We start from the raw sequence: 22,085 nt of genomic DNA, 5'->3' as shown, positions 1-22,085 counted from the left end.
CATATAGGTATCCAATTATTTTAATGCAACAGGTTGGTTGCTTTTGGCTTCTAATTTAATGACATCAATTTCCAGGAAATTAAAACAGACAAAGCAACAAATCCTAATGCAGCAGCACTGAAAATCATATGAAGTGTTTTTTTTTTAAATTTGAAGCAACATTTTTTGGACTGAAAGTTGAGGTGAACTTAAACAAGAGTGTTGATCATGTCTGAAGAAACACGGAGAATTGTGGTGATCCACTATGCATCAAGAGACTTCAATACAAGTGCCATTAAAGTTGTCATGGAGGGATATTCACTTGGGCATGGAGACAAGCTTACACTTCTTGTAGTTCTTCGCCATGCTAATAGTCCTAGTAGGATTCCCTTCATTGCATCTGCCAGATTGCGTGAGTTTCCAATGCTTTGTTCTTTCCATCTTCATAATTCATTTTGATGTTGTGTATTCTTTGAAGAAACGGTCCATGACCACAATTTCTGCTACAACATCAAGTTTTTTGGGGCCTCTGCGACTGCAATTGTGGCCACGTCAGCCGTATTTATCTGCAATTTCTTGCAACATCAAGAATCACAACGAAACCACAACTATGACTTAAAACCTTGGTGACATCACTCACATGAGAAAGATCATGATCTTAACTATGATATTGGAACAATTACTGCATAACATGTTCCATAACCTTTGTTTGTGCCATATCACTTTCATGTAAAGTGGCTATATATATCATAACAAAAAATGGGGTTGAGCTTGAATTGTTATGTATTGTTCTATTCTTTAATTAGATTGGCTATTCCTTTTCTGATTTATAACGTTTTTTTTCTTCACAAATTTCAATCTTGAGAGGTAATTAAAATTACAGATAAAGTACTCACTTTAGTGATCCTCATAAACTTCTTATGGATACGTTGGTCTTCTTCTGTTCAGGTGGATTATTTGAGACTGATCACAAAATTGTTGAGAAAGAGGTTGCCAAGATGAAAGAAGAGATCCTTAATAATGCAAGCATAAGGGAAATCTCCGAGCAGTGTGAAGCAGAAAGGGTAAGATAAGACTAACTTGCATTTAGAAGACAGTTCCATGTGGCTGATAATCAATCATTTTATATCAGTCAATTTTTATATCACAAGGAATGTCAATAATAAAATCATAGTAGATTCTATTATTTAATATTTTGGGTTGTCTAGATCTAGATAAATTGTCTAATAGAATCCTTTTATGAATGAAATTACTCAGATCCAGTTCCGGATAGAAGTGCTTCAAGGCAATTTACCTGAGGTTGCTGTAAATGCTGCCACCCGTTTGGAGGCAAAAACAGTGATACTTGATAGGTTAGTCACATTTTTTTCTATTCTCTTATTTATTTATATTTCAATCTGATAAAATTCATGAGAAAGGCCTCTTATTCTTACCCTCCAAACATAAATGAAAATAAAATTTACCACAAAAAGAGTTCATGATTGTGAAAGAACTTTCCAAGAGAAACTATAAAACTCCTCATCATTTTGATACTTTGATCCTTAATAATGTTTCTTGTGTTCCATAATAATTTGTAAAGGCCATCTATGCTGTAGAGATCAAAACCATAGAAATATCATCCCTAAACAGCTCAAGTTTTTGGAATTTTTTGTGATGAATTTTTAATGGCATAAATGTGATGAATTTTTAGTGCTTCTTACAAAATGTAAAATGTCACAAGACATAACAATATTTGGAAACTTCCTTTCTTTGTGTCTGGCATTGTTGATGTGCAGACAGATGAAGAAATATAAGAAGAATTTCAAGCAGAGTCTCTCTTGTGCTTTACTAATAATGAACCGTGACAACACTTTGCGACACTTGAGAGGACCAAGGGAAACGCAGCTGTCAGATGGAAGCAATGGCAATGCAAATTTTGCAAGTAAGGAAATGAACAAATATATTTTATCTTGATACCTTGATTTCTAAATTATATATTAACGGTGTTCTGCTAGTAGTCATCATCTCTCACCCGTGTTTTCATAAAATATTGATAGATTAAGAACTTAAAGAGTCAAAGCATCCAGTCATAACACATTATTCAATTCCATGACCAAAAACCAAAGGAGCAACTTGCTCTTTTTTCAGATCAGTAAGGCAGAAAACTCATTTATTTGGTTGAAAACTTGTATAATCTTATTTCTTTTTGAGTGTGTCCACCATCATTCAAATCATTTAAGGAGACTTCAAGGATATTTCAAAATTGATGCAATGGTGTGTGAAGCAGGTTCCTATTCTAAATCTCCACAAAGAATACAGCAAGTCGCAAATGCAATTTTCTGCTCCAATTCCAGCTCTTCAATTCAAACTCTTACAAAGGTTGTGTGCCCCCAATCTCATTCTCAAATGAAACAATTCCTTGACAATAGAGAACAAGACATGGCAAGAGGGTATTGCATATTACCAACTTCTGATACTCGAAATACTAATCATACTGACTTGTATCACATAGAGACACCAGTGGAACATAGCAACAACCCTGAATCATATCAAATAGTTGAACAATTTAAAAATTCTGTTTGCTCAGTATGCAATAACAGAAGACCAAAATTTGAACCACTGAAAGAATTCACATACGCGGAGCTGCATGAAGCCACACAGGGTTTTACCCCAAAGAACTATTTGTCAGAAGGTGGATTTGGTTCTGTCTACAAAGGGAAGCTGCAAGGAGGACTCAGGATTGCCGTGAAGCAACACAAGTGTGCAAGCTTCCAAGGAGATAAGGAATTCAAATCTGAAGTTAATGCACTCAGCAGAGCAATACATGAGAATGTGGTTATGCTGCGTGGATCTTGTTCAGAAGGAAATAACAGGCTTCTTGTGTATGAATTTGTTTGCAATGGCTCGCTCGACCAACATTTATCGCGTAAGAGAAAAATTTTGGTATTAGAAACAGATATTACAATGAAGTATGAAAATGAATAAAATTTACTGCACGAATCTTCTGATATGATTATTACAGATAGGAGAGACTAACTATGACTACAATGATGCAGAACACTCACGTAAACCTCTTAGCTGGGCAGAAAGGATCAAAGTAGCTATTGGAGCTGCAAAAGGCTTATTGTTCTTGCATCAGAACAATATAATACACAGAGATGTGAGACCTAGTAACATCCTTGTCACACATGACTATGAAGCAATGGTAATAAATCACACAGCTTCAGAGAATAGTAATTGCATTTGAAAATACCATAGACTCACCAATTTTATAAAGCATATATGCTATTGAAACATAGAGAACTAATAGTGATGCTTCACATTACATGTTTAGAATGCTAGTATGAAACTGCCTATGACTGCAATTTAATAATGGACCATAGTTTTATGAGTAATATATGTGATTACAACCATGAAGGAAATTGAAAAATATGATAAATGGTAAGGCTATAAGTTCCTTATATAAATTGCAAAGTTAATTGACCGTATTATGGCTTCTCTAACACTAAGTTACTACTTCTTTTATCAATTTATCAGCTTGGAGATTTCGGTCTAGCTAGAACTGAACAAATGGACTCCTTATACTCCACAGATGTAGTTGGAACTATAGGGTATTTGGCACCAGAATATGCTGAATCTGGAAAAATGTCAACCAAGACAGATGTGTATTCTTTTGGTGTGGTTCTTCTTCAGCTAATAACTGGAATGAGGACTGCAGACAAACGGCTTGGAGATAAAAGTCTTGTGGGATGGGTAACAATCTAAGTAAAACAATACTTTTAAATTTTAATAAATATATCGTGCATATTGTGTTCCCTTAAACTCCACTATCTAAATATTATGAGTTGAATTTTAATGGATACATAAAATCATACATGATTAAAACCCTGGAGTCCTTCCGTCTTCAGCTGTCTTGCTTTTGAACATGGTTTCATTAGATACAGGGTCCATGATTAGCCTTACAGGTTTTGCAAGCAATCTTGAATTTTTTCTGTTAATTTCTTCTCAATATTTTTTCGTGCAATTAATGAATATTATGTTGATAATTTGAAGGATATGCGCAACCAATGTCCTAGTATACATACTGAATAGTGCACTACTTGCCATTGCGTTATTGTTCATTCTTTAAATTCTAGCAGTTATTATATCATATAATGGGGATCAAAAAATGAAAAGCAAAATGCAATATGAGAATGGATGGTTTTAAACTCGTAATAAAATAAAATTTCTGATAGCCTATTGCAATTTGACTTGGCATTTCCTTACATCATTGCACTTTACAGGTTCCTTTTAATTATTAAACTCTTGCTTTCTTTCAGGCTAGGCCACTATTGAAAGAAAGGAACTATCCAGATCTAATTGATGAAAGGATGATGGAAAATCATGATTGCCATCAGCTCTTTTGGATGATTCGTCTAGCAGAAAAATGTCTCAGCAGGGATTCTCAGAGGCGATTATCAATGGATACTGTAAGTCTAAATCTAAATCAGTGAGCTTCAGTAGGGATATGGTGTTAGTTGGACACTGCAATGATACTTAGAATACTCTTAGCTACATTTTATAATTCTTTTATTTTTATATTTTAAACATTCATGCCAACATAGATCCAAATATAACATAATTATATGAAGTGAAGTACTCTATTATGTCTATGATTCATGCTCATTATAAAACATCAATCCTCTCTTTAGATTGAAATAGAGCAAATAGTTTATGCATTGAAAATATAAAATATTTTTATATAATCATCCAATCATATATGATATGTTTGTTTAACTTTTACAAAAGAAAAATGTTAGGAATACACTTTCTCTCATTGGCTAAAATTTACTAAAAATGACAAAATTTGATAGTCCCACATCATATTTAATGACTCTCTCATTTGATTTTGTAGTTTTCAATAAATTTTAACCAATTAGAGAGAATACGTTTAAAAGAGTGAGCTAAAGAGTATGTTCCTAGCACTCCTCCTTACAAAAACTACCTTAAACATTATACTGACGATGATTTCTAACAAGTTAACATTGTAATATTTTTACATTAACAATGCACAAAAAGTAAACTTTTAAATTTATATTAAGTTTATGCATTGTATTGTAGTCATATCATGTCTTATGATTTTTCAAATTTTGTCGTATTTAATCGACTTCTCTGTGGTGGTACCTACTTGTTGTATGTGTTTGCAGGTGGTCACTGCCTTAACTCATATACTTGAAGGCAACACATGCAGTGTCGTACTGAGAGACTGTTCTCCAGCTCGGTCAGATTCATCCTATGACATGTCAGACTTACTTATATCAGATGCCTCTCAGAAATTAGAAGGTGAAGATGCAAGCATCTATGCAGGATATGCTCCCATTTGGTTAAGACCCCCACCATCTCCTCCGTTAGGAAGCACTTCATCATGTACATCAAGCATGTTCACAGGGCCAAGTGAATCTTCTTTAGAAGAGTTGTCCAATGATGAGAATAAGGGTAAGAAGCCAAATGATCAAGGTGGGATATTTTAAACCATTATGGTCTTGTTAGAGTACTCCAATTCGATAACAGGACGGCTATTCTATGAAAGTAAGAATGAAACAGTGATCAGAGACTCCTTTTTTCAGATATAAATAATGTATTGTTCCTTCATTCCATAAAAATAAATTTTGTTTTCTACATTTAAATAAATTATGTATCAATAGAAATGGCATTGAATTTGAACTTTGCTTCTTTACTCTGAACATTTCTTTTCTTATTTTCCACAAAAAAAAAATGAATGGGAATTAATTATTTTTGTAGAGTTACTTTATTTAATAAATTCTTGTATATTTTAAATTTGAATAATTCAATTATTAAATATTTTGATATCATCTCAATGATCATGCGCACTTATGAGAAGGACCTAAATTTGATTATCACGGGACACATCTTTAGAAAGAGATGCAAATATTACATTGTTCTTCCCACTTATGTTAAAATCTGCCCTCCCCTTCCCTAACATTAGAATGTACGACATTTTACTCTATTGTAAAATAACTTGACAAGCAAAATATGAGACGCAAATATTCCATTATTTTATCGATCGATATCGTATTTTATCGATTGTTTAGTTTTTAGTTTTCAAAGTTAGGTATGGCCTTTTTTTTTTACAAGAGAAGCATAATTATGTTGTTGGCTAGGTAACAACCAAGTTCTGTTATACTACTATGCGGGACCAGCTAACCATGAACAACTTGAAAAATTATTGTTTATAGGCTAAAGTCGACAAATTTTTTATGCTGTAGCCATTTTAAACATTTTGCAAGTTAGGCATGCTCCAAAACCCAGAAATGCAACTTAAGAAATTTTCAGATATTATTATTTTTTGGCCTAATAATAATCATATAAATGATAAAAATATCATCAGTTCAAACAAAAAAACATAAGAAAACTAAGACATTCTTAATCCATCCAATCCAGATACATGCAGTCCAATGTTTCAACTGCAATGTTGTTCAACAATTAAATCAGGAGTCTGCAAAAGCATTTGTGTACACAAGATTCATGATGGTACAATACATGCAACACCAAAAAAAAAAGTGACAAAGCCACAAGAAATTATTAGTCTCTGACCAATTTTTTGGTACTGCAAATCACACATAAAATCTTTTTCAGCCCACGAAATATCGACATTGGACAATCATGTTAAAAAAAATCAGCACAAATCTACTTAGTAATAGAGTTTCAAATCACACATCTGATAGAAGTTTTCTTAATGAAGATTGAACAGCCGACAGACAGCGTGCATTTTATTCACTGCCATTGCACAACAACACACCTGACTTGACTTGGCGCTTGTTTGGATTTCCGGTACAGAGGCTTCAACATACGTTCAGAGAAATAACCCCTTTGTTACTTTTGCCCTGAATGTACATTTAGAGGGGCTGGAATGGATTTTCAAACATAGTTTTAGAAATTCCAGCAGTCATATGCTTGAGGTCAGTGGCTAAATCATCTCCAAGAAAGGCCGTTGCAGCATCAGTTGTGATGGTTTGGTTCTTGCAATGTCCAGAACCTAGGTCATACCAATCTGAAGCAAGCAAGAAGTCTGGACGAGTAATATTCAACAGGGACAAGGTTAGATTTTCATTGTTAGGAGTCCAAACCTGGTCAACAGATTCTAATTTCGGAAGGTTGCCTGCACATGAATTAAAGAATTAAGGAGGAACTTTACAAGGAATAACAATAGATCTTTAGCAACTGACAAAATTAACACAGGAATTAAGGAGTAAACCTAACACATGCACTTTCAATAAAACTGATAAATGTATTCATAGAAATGTGCCAAGTCTATCATATAAAATAAGTATTAACAAGTATTCATGGACCCATAATATAAAATGAAATCTCCAAAATAATGAAGAAATTTCAGATTGAGCCAAAGAAGTATGTGAACATGTATAAAAGTGCGACACGTTTTCAATAATCATTATCCATACCACACAGAAAATTACTAACCAGTAAAGGTCTGAACTGGCAGCTGTCCGTTCAATGAATTTGCATTGGCTCTAAGAGCTGGGCACTCATTCAATATTGAAGTGGCACCAAAGGGAGATACAGGGTCAGCATAATCTTCCCATTCTGTCTCGTACACATTCAAAATAGAGCTGTCAGCTCTGTCACCAGGGGTTGCAGTAGAAGAATTTGAACTCTTATCAGAACAATGGTTCTTTGAACTGCTCATAGTCTTTGCCTGATAAAGTAAAGCATCCAGAAGGCCACTATTTTGTGGAGAAGAACAATCTGACTCCAGTGTACTAATTGCTGTAGGAGACTGAAGGAAATCATCAACTGACTCGAGCAAAGAAGGTGGAGGAGATGAACCCCAGCTACCTAAATCGAGTTCTGGATATTGGAGTGAAGGGAGCTCCAACTTCATAGCCTCATAAGGCTTAGAAGTAGAGGAGTTGCCATTTGAAAGTGAATGGCTGTAACACATTGAACTGTGCGAGGAGAGACCAGGATCAAGGGGTGCTTGCATTCCAAATGATTGTGCAATCTTATCAGAATTATTGTCTTGAATTTGATCAAATGGATATAAATCCTTTTTGTTCATAGCACAGGAATCAATAAATGGTATTGTTGACTCTTTAAGACGCTTACGCTTAGGTGATGTTGGTGGCACAAAACTACAATACTGAGAAGAATCAAGACCTTTTAGCTTATTGCCATAAACAGAAATATCAGAAAGCTCATGCACATAAGGTAAGATTCCCTGATTATCCTTTAGACTGTCAAATATAGCATCATGTATCTCATAACTGTTTTTCTGCAAGAAATCAGGATGCATTTTATCGCCACCATTAAGTCCACCAGTGCTTTGGCTATGCTGACTCTCTTGCAAAGCATGCAAACTCACTTCTGGAGGATAAAGTGGCAACCCAGCCCGTTGACGCCTTTTGATCCGGGTGTTCCAGTAGTTCTTTATCTCATTATCTGTCCGACCAGGCAACTACAAGCAAAAGAAATTAAACATCATAACAGATTAAGGAAAAAAAGAAGATACGTTGGAAAAAAATAATTGTAGAAGAAACTGATTGCCACAATTACAAAATCTTGTGTGCAATACATGGTGGCCATACTTGGAATGTTTTAACTGAAAAGTTCTAAGATATTTAGTCATGAATTATGGATTGTTGCTGGAATAAGTTAAACCCCTCAATTATTAGAAGTATAAGAATTAAGAAAATATAAAAAAAAAAAACCACGAGTTTCTTTTGAATTAATTCAATCTCAAAAAAGAATGACAGATAAACACATCAGTTCACTATGATTAGCATATATAATAAAGTTCAAACTTATCTATTATCAACCGAATAAGCTTTATTATTGATATAATTGTCATTTACCTGTTTTGGCAAGATAATATTAGACAATTGATTTCCTGGTCAAGGGGCACAAGTACACAACATCCAATAGAATGTGACATAGGCAAGCTTCTAACTCTTACAAATGAACAGTTACCATGGTGTATTCTATTATCTACTTTGTAAGATTATTACTAACCTAATTTGCAATTGAAGTTGTAGATATGAGAGAATAACAAATCATTTGCCAACACAGAAAATTAACAATGCGTTAAAATGAATGTCTCCAAAGTATCATACCACAACAATGGTTTATTTACTTTCTAAACCAGTACAATGATATCCAGAAAAAATTTACAAAGACATTGTAAAACTCTATATTGCGTAACATACATACACATTAGAGCATTAAATAACATGACGTTATGCATTGGGAATCTAACAAAAGACATGTAAACTGTATTCAGCCACATTGGTTATAGTAGACCTCTACGTCAGGTTATCACCTATTTGGAGATGCCTCTCCAAACGCTGACTATTTAATCAACTGTTTTCTTTGTCTATGTGCGTGTTTGTCATTGTATGACATCAAGAGATACAACTAGCAAGTTCCATATTTTTAGGGACAAGTCAAAAGGAAAATAGGGTTATCAGATGGAAGTTCCTTGATACAATACAAGAAAGACATAACAGCAGTGACATCACTAATAGCAAACAGAATTCAATGATTTCAAGAAAACATTTAAAAAAAACTATAGTTATAACCACATACGTATGGCAAATGGAAATTATATACAATATGCTTACATGAGCTGCCATGCGTGCCCATTTGTTTCCCATTTTGGCATGAAGTTCAGCAATCAGCCGCTCCTCTTCTGCGGCAAACGGCCCTTTCTTTAAATTTGGCCTTAGGTGATTGGCCCACCGCAGCCGACAACTTTTTCCGCAACGAAACAGCCCGGTGTGCTTCTGAACAGCATTCCAGTTCCCCTCCCCATGCTTCTTGACATAATCCACCAAAATATCATCTTCAGTTGATGTCCATGGCCCCTTCTTCAGAACAATGCCAGCACTTCCTTCATAACTCTCATCATTCAACTGTGCCCCACTCATATCATTGGGAAGCACTTCATCTTCAATATCTTTCTTCATTCGTCTCATCTTATAGTATATAGCTTCTGTCCAAATAATTCACAACCACAAAGGAAAGCCTTAAAATTTACAAAAGTGAAAAAAGCTAGTAAAAAGAAAAAACCAAGAAAACTCCTAAATTTGCTTTCAGTTTCATAGCCACTTAATTTCATTTTTCAGATATTTCTTTTGCACAGGGTAAGGAGCTGCAAACCACATCAAGATAAAAAGAGCAGAATCATATTAAATGATTCAAACAAAAAAAATAGAGAAAACAAGAAATGAACTTTTATGAAGACACTTTAAAAGCTAGTAAAAAAATACTACTACAGTGCTTAAATTGAAAAGAAAATAATCTGAAGCACCATATTATATTAAGTAAATCACAGTAAAGGCATGAATACCCAGTTTCTACTTCAGCAAAATCTGACTCCGAGTATTTAATGATGCTCTCTCCTCTGGACCATGAAAGCACAAATTTTCCAGACCCAAAAAAAGAAACAGCCCATCAAAATCCATTTAAGTACGAAACTAATCATGTTTACCCATAATACCCAATCAGGAATCAAATATATAGGGGGAAAAAAGGCTAGTACTAGTACCAATTATCACATGATATCATTTCACACGAAAAATTTCAAAAAAAATCCCATCCCTTAAAACCCACAAAGGCCAAGCACACACACATAACACGGAATTAATTGTTCCCACCAACCCAACACCCCAAATCCGGTCACCACAGCACAGTACACATTCATTACAATATTAATAACCCAAGCAAATAGAAAAACAAAATCAAAGAATAAATGCATTTAATACTTTTGTTATTTATTAATCCCGAGGTTTATTCTGGCCATTTATTACAATATTAATAACCTGAGCAAAGAGAAAGTGCATTTAATAGTTTAGGTATTTATTAATCCTAAAGGTTTTAAAAAAGGGACTGCGATTCTGGCCATTTGTTACAATATTAACAACCAGAGCAAAGACAAAAACAAAATTAAAGAAAAAATGCATTTAATACTATTATTAATTTTTAAGCTCGAGGTTTTAATAAATGATTGGGTTTCTTTCTGTGAACACAATTGTGACAGTACGTGTCAGTAATTTCATAAAATATTAGTAAAAAAATGTGATGAATTGTGATCGTAATCCAAAACCTTGATTATGACCTTTTTTATGATTCTGATTTTAATTTTAATAATATATAAATTCAACAGATCGAGATTTTCCACTGAACAAAAAACAAGAAATGGAGAACAAGAACGAACGCTAGAAACAAGACGATAGTTACCTGAATAGGACGCGACGCCAAAATCCAAAAACGAAGTCGTTTTGCGCGCGGCGAATCGGAAGCTGAATTGAGCTCGGAAACTTAATGGAACAGTGAAAACTGAAAACCCTGTTCCTAAAATCGAAAGAGAAAGAGAGAGCAAATTAATTAATTTCAACACGTCGGAGAGTGCGAATCAACGGCGAAGGCCTCAAAACGGTGCGTTTCAGGAGACTAACCTAGGAATCGGAGCGAGGGCGAAGGGGGGATCGACAGTGAGGGGTAAAATGGGAAATTGGAGTTTTAGAGAGAAAAATGGAGATGAAAATGAAAAGTGAGAGAGATGGGGAGTGTAAAGAGGAAGTATAGGAGAGAGAGAGAGAGAGAGAGAAATGTGGGAAATGAAAATGAAAGGGTAGTAGGAGGAGGAGGAGGAGGAGTAGCACCCCACACACACCACCTTTCACTTCTTCTTCTTAAATGTTTCTAAATCAATGTTGTGAGTGTCTTCTCATATTATTCAGTTCTTCTCTTCTTCATTTCCTCATCCTAGCTAGCATTCTTTTATACTTTCATTTATTTATCAATTGGTAATGAAAATGAATGTAAACAAAAAATAATAAATAATGAGAGAGGTCTTTTATTAATTAATGTCCCGCAAAATTGAACCAGCTAGTTTTCTTTTGAGCAGATATTACTACTTCTTTTGTAGTATTGTCAAGTGTGTGCTTTTCTATATTGAATTGGAATTATTCTTAAGAATAATTTTAAATTCTTCTCTTACTAATCACAAACAGTTTATAAAAAATGAATTATGATATGTAATCCATAATCGTGCAAAATAGTTTAATGATAATGCATAACCAATGTAAAATAATTTTATTATATTTTTTAGATATTTATGGTAAAGGGTTCACTGATAATGCACCAGTATAAAATATTTTTTCATTTTTGACTCAATTACGTATCAATTTATTTTTTCATAACTTTTAAAATAATTTTATAGTAATTCATAAACTTTTAAGTTTATACTTTCAGGACATGGTCTTTTTCTCTATTTTAAAATATATATTTATCATAATTTTTATTATCCATATTGTAAAAACTTTTACTGCTGATTTATAAATTGAAACTTTCAATATATTTATTTTTATTATTTTAAGCTGTTGTTTCAATAATCGTAAGAAGATGTTTATAAAAATTAAAACTTTATAGAGAGAGAGAGAGTGAGTGTGTGTGTATAAAAGAATTTTTTGTATGAAGTGATGTTCCTATATATTTTTCTATGCAAAAACTAAAGGTGATTTGGTATTATATATTGAGTGTCCCTTACTATTAATTATGAAACAAAATAATATAAAAATATGAAACACATAATAAAGCATAACATTTGTTATTTAATAAATCAAAAATAATATTTGTATTCCTTACGCAATATGACACACAAAAAATACTCGTCTATAGAGATAAATCTCGTCCACACCAATGGCAAAATGTTGAACAAGTTCACGCGCAATCGCTTTCTCCATTCCTAAAATGCCTAATTACACGCTTCGATTACCAACACGCAGAAAGTAGTACCCTAACCTAACCTTTTATAATATATGTTATTTTGTTTGTAATATCTAAAGACTAAAGCCACTCTTTTTGCATAAGTAATGAATGAAAAATAACCAAAATAATAAAACGTTTTGACATTTTCATATTTTTTTTCTCCATAAATAGAAGAAAAAGTACTCGTGAGCACGTGGATCAATAATTGTTTTCAATTTAATCAATCATCTCAAAGTTAAGTCTCTTAACATTAAATGCTCAAAAGAATAATTTTGCTGCTATAGTCTAATTATATTTTATTTAATACTAGTAGTACTTTTTATTTTGAGTAGTTAATAAAAGAATTTTAAGATGATATATTATTACACTGCCTCGTTACTTATAAAGGAATACAAGACAAATTTATGAATTAAATTTGTGCGAGTATTTTCATTATTTTGTAGATTATATATCCCACCTTAGTTTTTCTCTTTCAATTTCAGTTAGTAAAACTAATGCTAAAATGAGACAGATTTTATGAAACGGAGTCAGAATATAGTATAAAGCCTAAAGTGTGGTGTGAAAGTCGGAAATGGAAAAAGGGTGATATTTCATTGTTTGAAGTGTTTTTTTGTACATAATTTTAAGTACAATACAATACAATACAAATTTTTTTTCGTTTATTTTAGCTCTTTCTTTTGCCCTTGATTTTTGCTTGTGCTATTGAAATGCTAACTTTAAGAGAAGAATTCAAAGAGAATAAGTATTTAAAAAGAGTGAGGACTAGAAGTCACTTTGGCATGAGGATTTGAGTTCAAGATAACTGGATTTGGGACGAAATCAAGGAAAATGGGTGGTGGGGTGTTTCAATATTTTTGGAAAGTGGGTATGAATGGACAAATGATATCTTCAGAAATAACATTAGCACGCAACACAACGAGGAACGCAAGGAATGACAGAGAAACGTAATATACATTCACCCGTCGAATTAGATTCGATTAATTAAAAATTAATTGGGTAAGCATTTGGAAAATTGATTGGGAATGAGATTGATTTTAAAGTGATGTGTATTGTATTGTATGTTTGAATGTTTTGTTTTAAAAATAAGTCAGTGATAAAACTCAGGATAAAATTTTATACTCAATACAAGAAGTTCTTAAAGCATGTTGAAAATAAGTAGAGAGAAGATTAATCACTTTTAGGTTGTAAAAGTTATAATTATTAGATATTAGTGGTTATAAGGTTGGTTTTGTGTTGAAAAGAGAAGAAAATGTGAAAAGAGTTTACTATTTTATCAATGGTTATAAGGTTGGTTTTATGCCAATGGAAAAATGAAAAATAAATTATAGGAACAAGATTCAAATTTTATCAATTTTAAAAGATAAAAATATATTTTAATCTAAAAAATAAATTATGAAAAGACTAGTATGAAGCTATAAAAAGGAAAAATACTGTTAAAAAATAAGATAATTTGGAGATGATGTTTCAAAAGAGAAAAAATTCTTGAGAAATAATCATAAGCTTCAACTTTCACATGCATCAAAATAATTTACTAAAAAAACCATTTTAGCAAATTTCAACAATCATTCCAAATACATTAATTATTTTTTAAACATCTATTTATAGAAATAGAACAGTTGAAATTTGTCCCAAAGATGCTCTCACTGTGTCTAGAAATCAATATGTAGGCCATTGATGAGCCTAATTAACAATTAAGCATCACATAATTTCTATGCCTAACTCTTTCACCCTCTTCAAGGAAGTATCAAACTTGTATACACGTACTGCATTTTAGTACTAAAAAATCGTACACATTTGGGCATTAATGAAGACCTGCAAGTGTTCACCATTGCCATAGCCCATCTTTGTCTTCATAAAACATTTATTTAGTCCACGTGCACCTGCGAAGTTAGTCTGATCAGTTCGATTATTAAAACATGTTTAAAATCATAATTTTTATATTGCTGGTATTATGTAAAGAATCAAAGATTTAAATTTAAAGTAAGATAAGTTTTGACACACTTCTAACTAATTAAAGGTAATCATATATAAGTAAGATTATATAAAGTTTGCGTTAAAAACAAGTTAGTTAACCACATGACACTAATTACAATGTTAGCGCCAATTATAAGAAGGTTGATATATATAAAAGTAGTGTCAGTAGTATATGGTATTGTTAGTAGTGATAAAATAATATATAGAAGTAAGTAATGAATGGTGATAATGCAACAACAATTAATGGGGAAAATGTTGGTGAATGTTAAGCATTAAAAAATGTTAATCTTATTTATATTAAAATTTTAAAGATATTTTTCGTCAAATAAAAATTCAAACACACCTCAAAAATATTGGTTAACTAACGTTAAATACATTTTATTAAACATCATAAATAATTTTGAACATAAATATTAAATAATTTTATAATATAATCATAGTAGTTTTTACATCACATCAATACTTACAAGTCAAAAGTTCAATTTCAGTTTTAAATTCCTATTTCATATCTAAATATTACGTCAAATATTGATATTCATGACTAATAATGTAAAATACTATATTTATATTTTAAATATTTAATAGTTCTTTTATTAATTCAAACACAACTAACAAATATTAGTTAATGACGTTAAATATATTTTATTAAGTATCAAATAATTTTAAACGTAAATATTAAATAATTTATAATATAATCATAATAATTGTTTTATCAAGTACATCTTTATTTTTTTTTAATAATATTTAGTATAAAAAAAATAACATTTTAAAGGGGTTTAAAGGTATGGCCAGTCAGAGATGTGGGCTCCAGTGTATGGCATGGACATGCACATGACTTCTATTCTATGGCTGATTGGCTGTACGTACTTGATTGGTTCAAGGATATAACGATATGGCTTGAGCTTGAACTTCACACGCCATCTAGTTGTGATTCTTTGAGAAAGTCGAGAGAAAAAGAAAAACGTTTAATTAAGGGTTTGTTGGAGATGATTTTTAGTTTTGAGTATCAAAATTTTTAAAAATAACAAGTTTTAGTTTAAAAAATCTTTAAATTAGTTTTTTAAAATATGATTAATTTTAAATAAATTTATATTAAAAGTTTCATATCATATTAAAATTAATTTAAGAATATTTTTATGTAATAATGATGATAAATAACAACAATAAATATATGAATGATGATCATGATGATAATGACTGTAGTGATAAAGTTTGTGGTGATATTAATCACAAGAACAACAAATAATTTCATGTTTAGAAATAAAAGAAAGTTCAAAAAGCAAATCATAAATCTAAAAACACAAGCACGTCAGAGACCAAACGGAGAGGGAAGAAAAAAATAAATGAAAGTTGTCAAAGTTAACATGGCCTATGACAATTATGAAGGAGTCATCTTCGTTGTCCTTAATGTTATTGGTTGAGACGATGATGGGTGTTGTGACTTTTATAACACCCTTAAATTTAACAACTCAATTATATATATATATATATATATATATATATATATATATATATATATATATATATATATATATATATATATAATTTCTTTTTGAGTAATTAATTAAAATTACTTTCTTTGTTAATTCTGTGTGTAAATTATTTGCATTGTGTATTTGTATGTGATTTTTGTGAGAATTAATTTAATTAGTATGCATCTAGATTAATTATCTTGAGATACAAATTTGTTAGATAAATTAGTACTCAAGAAATTTTACCTATTAATAAAATTTCTATAGATGAGATTAATTAATTAATCAACTCATCTAGATTTTATTTTACTAGTCGGTAAAATGTAATTGTATTGCGTTATAATTATACAATGTAAAATTACTTTAGTAAATTAAACCCTCGTTAGACACACACCTAAACCCTAAGCACTCTAATTAGGAGTCACCTAATAGAACACCTGAACCCTAATTAACTATAAGATAAACACCTAAACCTAAGCACACTATCCTAATGACAAGTGTAATCCACTACCTACCCAAAGCTTGCACCCAACGGCCACACAACACAAACCCACACTAAACCTTTCTCTACACTCATTCTCTCCACCATTCAAAACCAAAAATGATAAAGAAAAGAAAGAGGAGTTGAGAGAAAGGAGGAGGAGGCCGTGGAGGAAGAAGGAGAAATAGTTGCTATTCACCATTCTTGCTAGCATCAAGTGTTCATCTCCATCACTTCTTCCCTTCATTCTTCTTGAAGACCAAACCTAGGTAAGTGGGCACTTATTTGTGGACTTAAATTGGTTGTGTTGAGATATTCAACCATCGATTTGCATGAATGTCTCCATTGGTTGTGTTGATCAAATTGCATGTAAGATTGCAAGGTGAAAATTTTGTTTTCCTGAAATCTATTTTACTTTGTTTGAGATTGTGTTGTGTTTCATGTCTCTTTTATCTAATCTATTTGACTTCTTAATTCATTGAGAGAGCTCCAAATACAAAGGAGACTCTGTCCAAATTTTATCAAAATTTAAAACCAAGTTTTTATATTGAAATTCGAAGCTAAACCCTAAGAGGCAGTGGATGACTTTCGATTTTAGTGTGAACATGTGATACTATCGCAGAAATGTTGAAAAATGTAGTGGTTGTATTGTTGTGAAATTTGTCTTGACTTAAACTAGACACAAAATGCAACAACTTTTATGTTGACACCTTTGTGAGATGGGCTCAAATGGAGGCTCATCTGTGACATGCAAAATGGTTGCTCTGTTGTGCATTTTAAGTTTGACAAGGTGAATTTTTTCTTAATTTTTTACTTGTGCTTTGATCAAATTTAAAATGTGTTTACATTGTCTTAAACTAGAGAGAAAATTATTTTGAACCATGCAAATTAGAAAAATATTAGAGGTTATCTTCAAATTTTAAAGGACAAAGAAAAGCATAGTGACTGTTGGAAGGACTTTTGTGAAGTCTGGGAAAAGGGTTTGAATAAACGATTTATTGGGAATGACAGAATGAATTGTTGCATGTTTTTTTACCTTTTTGAAAATAGGTTTATGCTGGCTTTAAACTATAAAAATTATAACTCGAATTGGTTTTGGGAAGAGGGATAAATGTACAAATCTTTGAACTATGTCAAAACTAGAAAACACTCTGTCTTCCTGTCATGTGGAATTTTTATGATTTTTTTGTAGATTTTTACTAATCAATTATCGGGATAAAATCATTTGCTAAAATTCACTAAGCCTTGAATCCGCCCTATTTTCTAGGGTCAGGGTTTTTTATGCTTATTATATTGATATGTTAAATTGCCTATTTTTTACTAAGTGTTAATGTTAAATTTTATTGTTGTTATATGTATTTATGATTTGTCTGATGAACTATATGAAAAACCTAGGAAGTGTGAATTCTAAGCAATTATTAATGTTGTATGCACTAAATTTATTTGGAGACTGAGAAGTGTGACCTCAAGCACTAAAAATTGTTTGTGATTATTGTGTGCAACACAATCGATTTTCGACTGTAGTATGTAATTACTTGTGTGTTAGATATTGTTGTTTGATACGTTGTTGACTAGACCTTTGTTCTGGTAGGCCCATTATGCCTCAAGACGTGCATTGTTGTGTGAAAGTTCATAAGACTCAAGCATGAGTACTAGTGTGACTTTTATTCTATTCTAGTGAGAATAAGACATTAAAGAGATGTGCAAGCGGATGCGAGTGCGCGGTGGAATGTTGAAATCCAAGTTGAATAGAATCGCATGGGAGTGTCATGCTAGAAAATTGTTAGAGCTCACAAAGCGACAGTCGATTGGTGGTTTTCATACTGCATGGTGTGGAAGGAACGTGTCCTCGTCTGTCTATGAGACATGTTGTTGGAGTTTGGGATTAGTCTGGGACTCATTTGACAATTCAATGTTGTTTAGTATCACGTGCAATGGAATTCCATGGTGACAAAGAACATAAAATCCCTGTTGAAGTATATGGTGAGATAGTAAAAGAAATGTTTATAGGTGTAAGTGAGACTCGACAGATAGCCACATCGTGGTGGTTGATAATTGTGTGTGTGACATTTTGAAGTCTTGTATTTGGTTGACTAAGTAGGAAGACTCATTGGTACATTTTGTCCAGGATCAAGCAACGGGCAAAGAGTTGGGGCTCCATCTTGAGGATGAGTGCACTTTAGTGGGTATCTCTGCTATGCACGAACCTCTGCTGACTTATGTTTTTGTGTAGTTTTCACACCCATACTTATGTTTTTGTGTAGTTTTCACACATGGTTGGGTGTTAGAGATGACTGCCCTGAGTCTAAAACCATTTTTTTTCTATTAAGTATTTGATTTAAGTAGGCCTTGGCTTTGGTACTTTTGTTTATATGTATATTCAATCATCTACTATATTTTCATATACAATTGTACCATAAAGTAATACACATTACTTACTAAGGGAAAAACTTATGCATATTTATATATTTCATAATTTTTGGGATGCATTATTTCTTTTTTTTTTCCGCTTCAATTACTTGACAAGTAAGCTTCTAAGCAAAATTCTATTACGTATTCTTTTGAAAATATGAATGCTTCGTTTTATCTATTACACAATATTGACTTTAAAAAATAACTAATGAAAAGTTAAAAAAATTTACTAAAATTATAGTTCATGTTTTCTTAATTTAACATGATTGTGAAAATTGATTGGATCAACGTGCTTCATAAAATAAAATAAAATTTAATTAATTGAAATATGTATAAGTACGGACTCAGAATTTAGGGAGTTACACCTGCAATTGGTCTCTCTAAAATCATGATTTTTTTTCTCCTCTGCTTGGTCTCTTAAAAATGTTGGCGGAAACAAGGTTTTTTAATATGTTTGGGTACAGTCCATTTCCTTTGGGATTCGAATCGGTGTTCGGTGCTGTTTTAGTGGCTGACACTTCCAATTCAAATTGGGATTCCTTCAGTTAGTTGGTGGTTATGACTGTTGGGTTTTGTGAATCAGATTTTTGTATTTTTTTTCCTGTAATCTGTAGTATTTTTTAACGGCTAAAAATTATATTTTACATTTTTTTTATTTTTCATGTAATTTGTAGTAACCTTTAATCCTTAAGAAATTGTATTTTAAATTTAAATTAAAAAAATCATGTAAGTTTAAAATCACTCAATCCTAACTCTGGACAAAAAAATAATACATTACAATTTTGCAAAAATAAAAACAGAAATTCTTTTACGAAAAATAAATTCAAATTTTGATAATTTTATCATGCACCAAAAATAAAAAACGTTTGACCATATTTTCAATTATAAACATCAAGTACAAAGGGAACAATTTTAAAGTGAACAATTTTTTTTGCTAACATTTGAAAGTGAATCATTGATTTCTCTTGGGGGAATTGCCACAAATTGTCCCATTTGGATCCTTGTTTATGGCTCCAGTTATTAAAAAATAAAGAATAAGAAGAAGACATTAGTTGGTTTTTAGCCCAATTTGAAACACTCAAACTCAACCACTCGTCAAGCACTTTATTGATGGTACCAAAGCAAATGTTTTGTTTTCCTTTGGACATTAGACGTAATTAAGATATCTACTTTAACAAGTTGAGGAATGGTGCATGTGGTCATGTGGTGTCACTGAGGGACAAAAATAATTGTTTAGACATTGGATAAATGTTTTCTTATTTCTTCGATTGAACGGAATTTCTGGAGGTGCATTGTTTTGCTCACAAGGTTTTCAATGTTCTGCACACTTAAAAGGTGTCACTTTGACAAAATAAAATGTATTAGTATAATTATGAAAAATAATAATATGCGTTTTTCATAAATTTTGAAGGAAAAACGACATGTAGTTTGTTTGATATATATATATATATATATATATATATATATATATATATATATATATATATATATATATATATACCATGTTTCAAATATCAAGAATAATTTGGTATGAGCTGAAAAATAAACGAAATTAATGAGTTTATGACAAACTAAAATATATACTAGTACAAATATTCCTATTTCCTATCTTATTTAACGAAAATATCAAATTGGCATTAATTTTTATGAAGAATTCTATAAAAACTTTACTTAAAATAACAAATTAAAATATGTAAATTAATCATTGGAAGTCTTCTTGAAATTTGAATGACGAATTGAAGTTCATATGTATAAGGTGCTTTCGTCTTAGAGAGAGATAAGGATCATTTATAGATAATTTGGACGGTTGTCGTGTATATATATATATATATTATTTTTCATCATTTGCATCTTAACTTGCATATGTAAGAGCAAGCTTGGAATACAATGATATTCATTGAATTATCATTTATGCTCTCTTGGATATTGTAAACAAATTGATACTATATACAGTTGAGATTGATCAGAACAACGAATGTGGGAAAAAAGGTAGGAAAGAAGAGATATTCAAATTTCAAGACTCCTGAAAAATAGAAAACAATATAAATGTCGAGTGAATCATATGCATTGTATATTGGAAAAGGAATCTTAAAAATTGATGAAATCTTTTATTATGACCGGGAAACTTCCTAGCTATGGCATATCCCTTAATGTTTTCCTTCTTGTCCTCTCTAAAGCACTAAAAAAATTCGTTTATTAATAAATAAAAATTATTACGTACGTGTTAGGATTATTTTTGTAAGTTCTTTGTCTAATAAAAATTAAATTGTCGATATATTAAAAGAAATATGATGTATTAATTATACTTATATTTGATATTACAATAACAAAAGTTTTATTGTTAATTGATATAAATTTTCAATATTTATACTATTAGTTTAACTTTCATCAGACAAATCAATGCTAATAAAAATAATTGTTAATTAATAAATAAATTTTTTTCTAATAATGACGTATTATTTTTGTGTTCATTGCTACTTGCAGAGTATAATGATGTAAGCAATGTTAAGGGACATATATAAATGAGTTATTAACAATTTATATTGCATGTGTTTTGTGTATTTTTAAAGGCTTATTTTTTAAAAAGAATTAAGGTAGTAACTTGATAATTATATTCCTTAAGTTATTTTTTAAAAAAGATATTTTGAGTAGCATTATAAATTTTAACTCATTTATCTTTAAATAAATGAATTTTGGAATATTAAAATAGAAAATATTATCTATTCTGTTTTCTAAATTTTTTTAGAATTTTATTTTCTTAAATTTTTGTGTTTGATTTTCTAATTTTAGTATTAAGTTTTTAGAAGTTATCATGTCATTTTCAATATTTTTCTCCACCCTCCTATCTTGTCTTTTTGCACTATGCTTGCTTGCCTATCCTCTCCAAGAATAGAGTAGAATCAGAAGACTTCTGCGACCACACTCACAATGTTGTGTGAAAAACTTTGATTTTTATTTTGAGTGTTTGAAAGAAATTGTTAAAGAATGTGTTCCTAGCACTA

The 22,085-nt window shown here is 31.2% G+C and overlaps 2 protein-coding genes and 1 long non-coding RNA gene across 6 annotated transcripts; 2 read left to right on the top strand and 1 right to left on the bottom strand.

Annotated features, from left to right (window-relative positions):
- Positions 1-38: 38 nt before the first annotated feature.
- Positions 39-5,672, top strand: LOC114375837 (probable serine/threonine-protein kinase PBL19). The gene is made up of 9 exons (XM_028333699.1): positions 39-391; positions 928-1,043; positions 1,237-1,331; positions 1,755-1,900; positions 2,246-2,884; positions 3,015-3,163; positions 3,496-3,711; positions 4,278-4,427; positions 5,145-5,672. The coding sequence occupies exons 1-9, from the start codon at positions 208-210 to the stop codon at positions 5,466-5,468; spliced, it is 2,019 nt and encodes a 672-aa protein (XP_028189500.1). The 5' UTR covers positions 39-207; the 3' UTR covers positions 5,469-5,672.
- A 690-nt stretch (positions 5,673-6,362) lies between these two features.
- Positions 6,363-11,740, bottom strand: LOC114374239 (transcription factor MYB33-like). 4 transcript variants are annotated; one of them, XM_028331859.1, is made up of 6 exons: positions 11,430-11,740; positions 11,212-11,325; positions 10,322-10,375; positions 9,594-9,964; positions 7,438-8,431; positions 6,363-7,117 (listed from the first exon to the last, which is right to left on the bottom strand). In XM_028331859.1, exons 4-6 carry the CDS (start codon positions 9,945-9,947, stop codon positions 6,855-6,857), a joined length of 1,611 nt encoding a protein of 536 aa, XP_028187660.1. In that variant the 5' UTR covers positions 9,948-9,964; positions 10,322-10,375; positions 11,212-11,325; positions 11,430-11,740; the 3' UTR covers positions 6,363-6,854. The 4 variants fall into 4 exon arrangements, with proteins under 4 accessions (XP_028187660.1, XP_028187659.1, XP_028187661.1 ...); XM_028331858.1 differs by lacking the exon at positions 10,322-10,375; XM_028331860.1 differs by lacking the exon at positions 10,322-10,375 and having other exon boundaries at positions 11,212-11,740.
- Positions 11,741-16,708: 4,968 nt separating this feature from the next.
- On the top strand, positions 16,709-19,156 carry LOC114375370. Its single transcript, XR_003658759.1, has 2 exons — positions 16,709-16,940; positions 18,263-19,156. It is a non-coding gene; the product is annotated as an uncharacterized LOC114375370 (long non-coding RNA).
- Positions 19,157-22,085: the final 2,929 nt, after the last annotated feature.

This window comes from Glycine soja, chromosome 11, assembly GCF_004193775.1.
Source record: "Glycine soja cultivar W05 chromosome 11, ASM419377v2, whole genome shotgun sequence".
Lineage (NCBI taxonomy): Eukaryota > Viridiplantae > Streptophyta > Magnoliopsida > Fabales > Fabaceae > Glycine > Glycine soja.
This window is presented reverse-complemented; position numbering and strand designations above follow the sequence as displayed.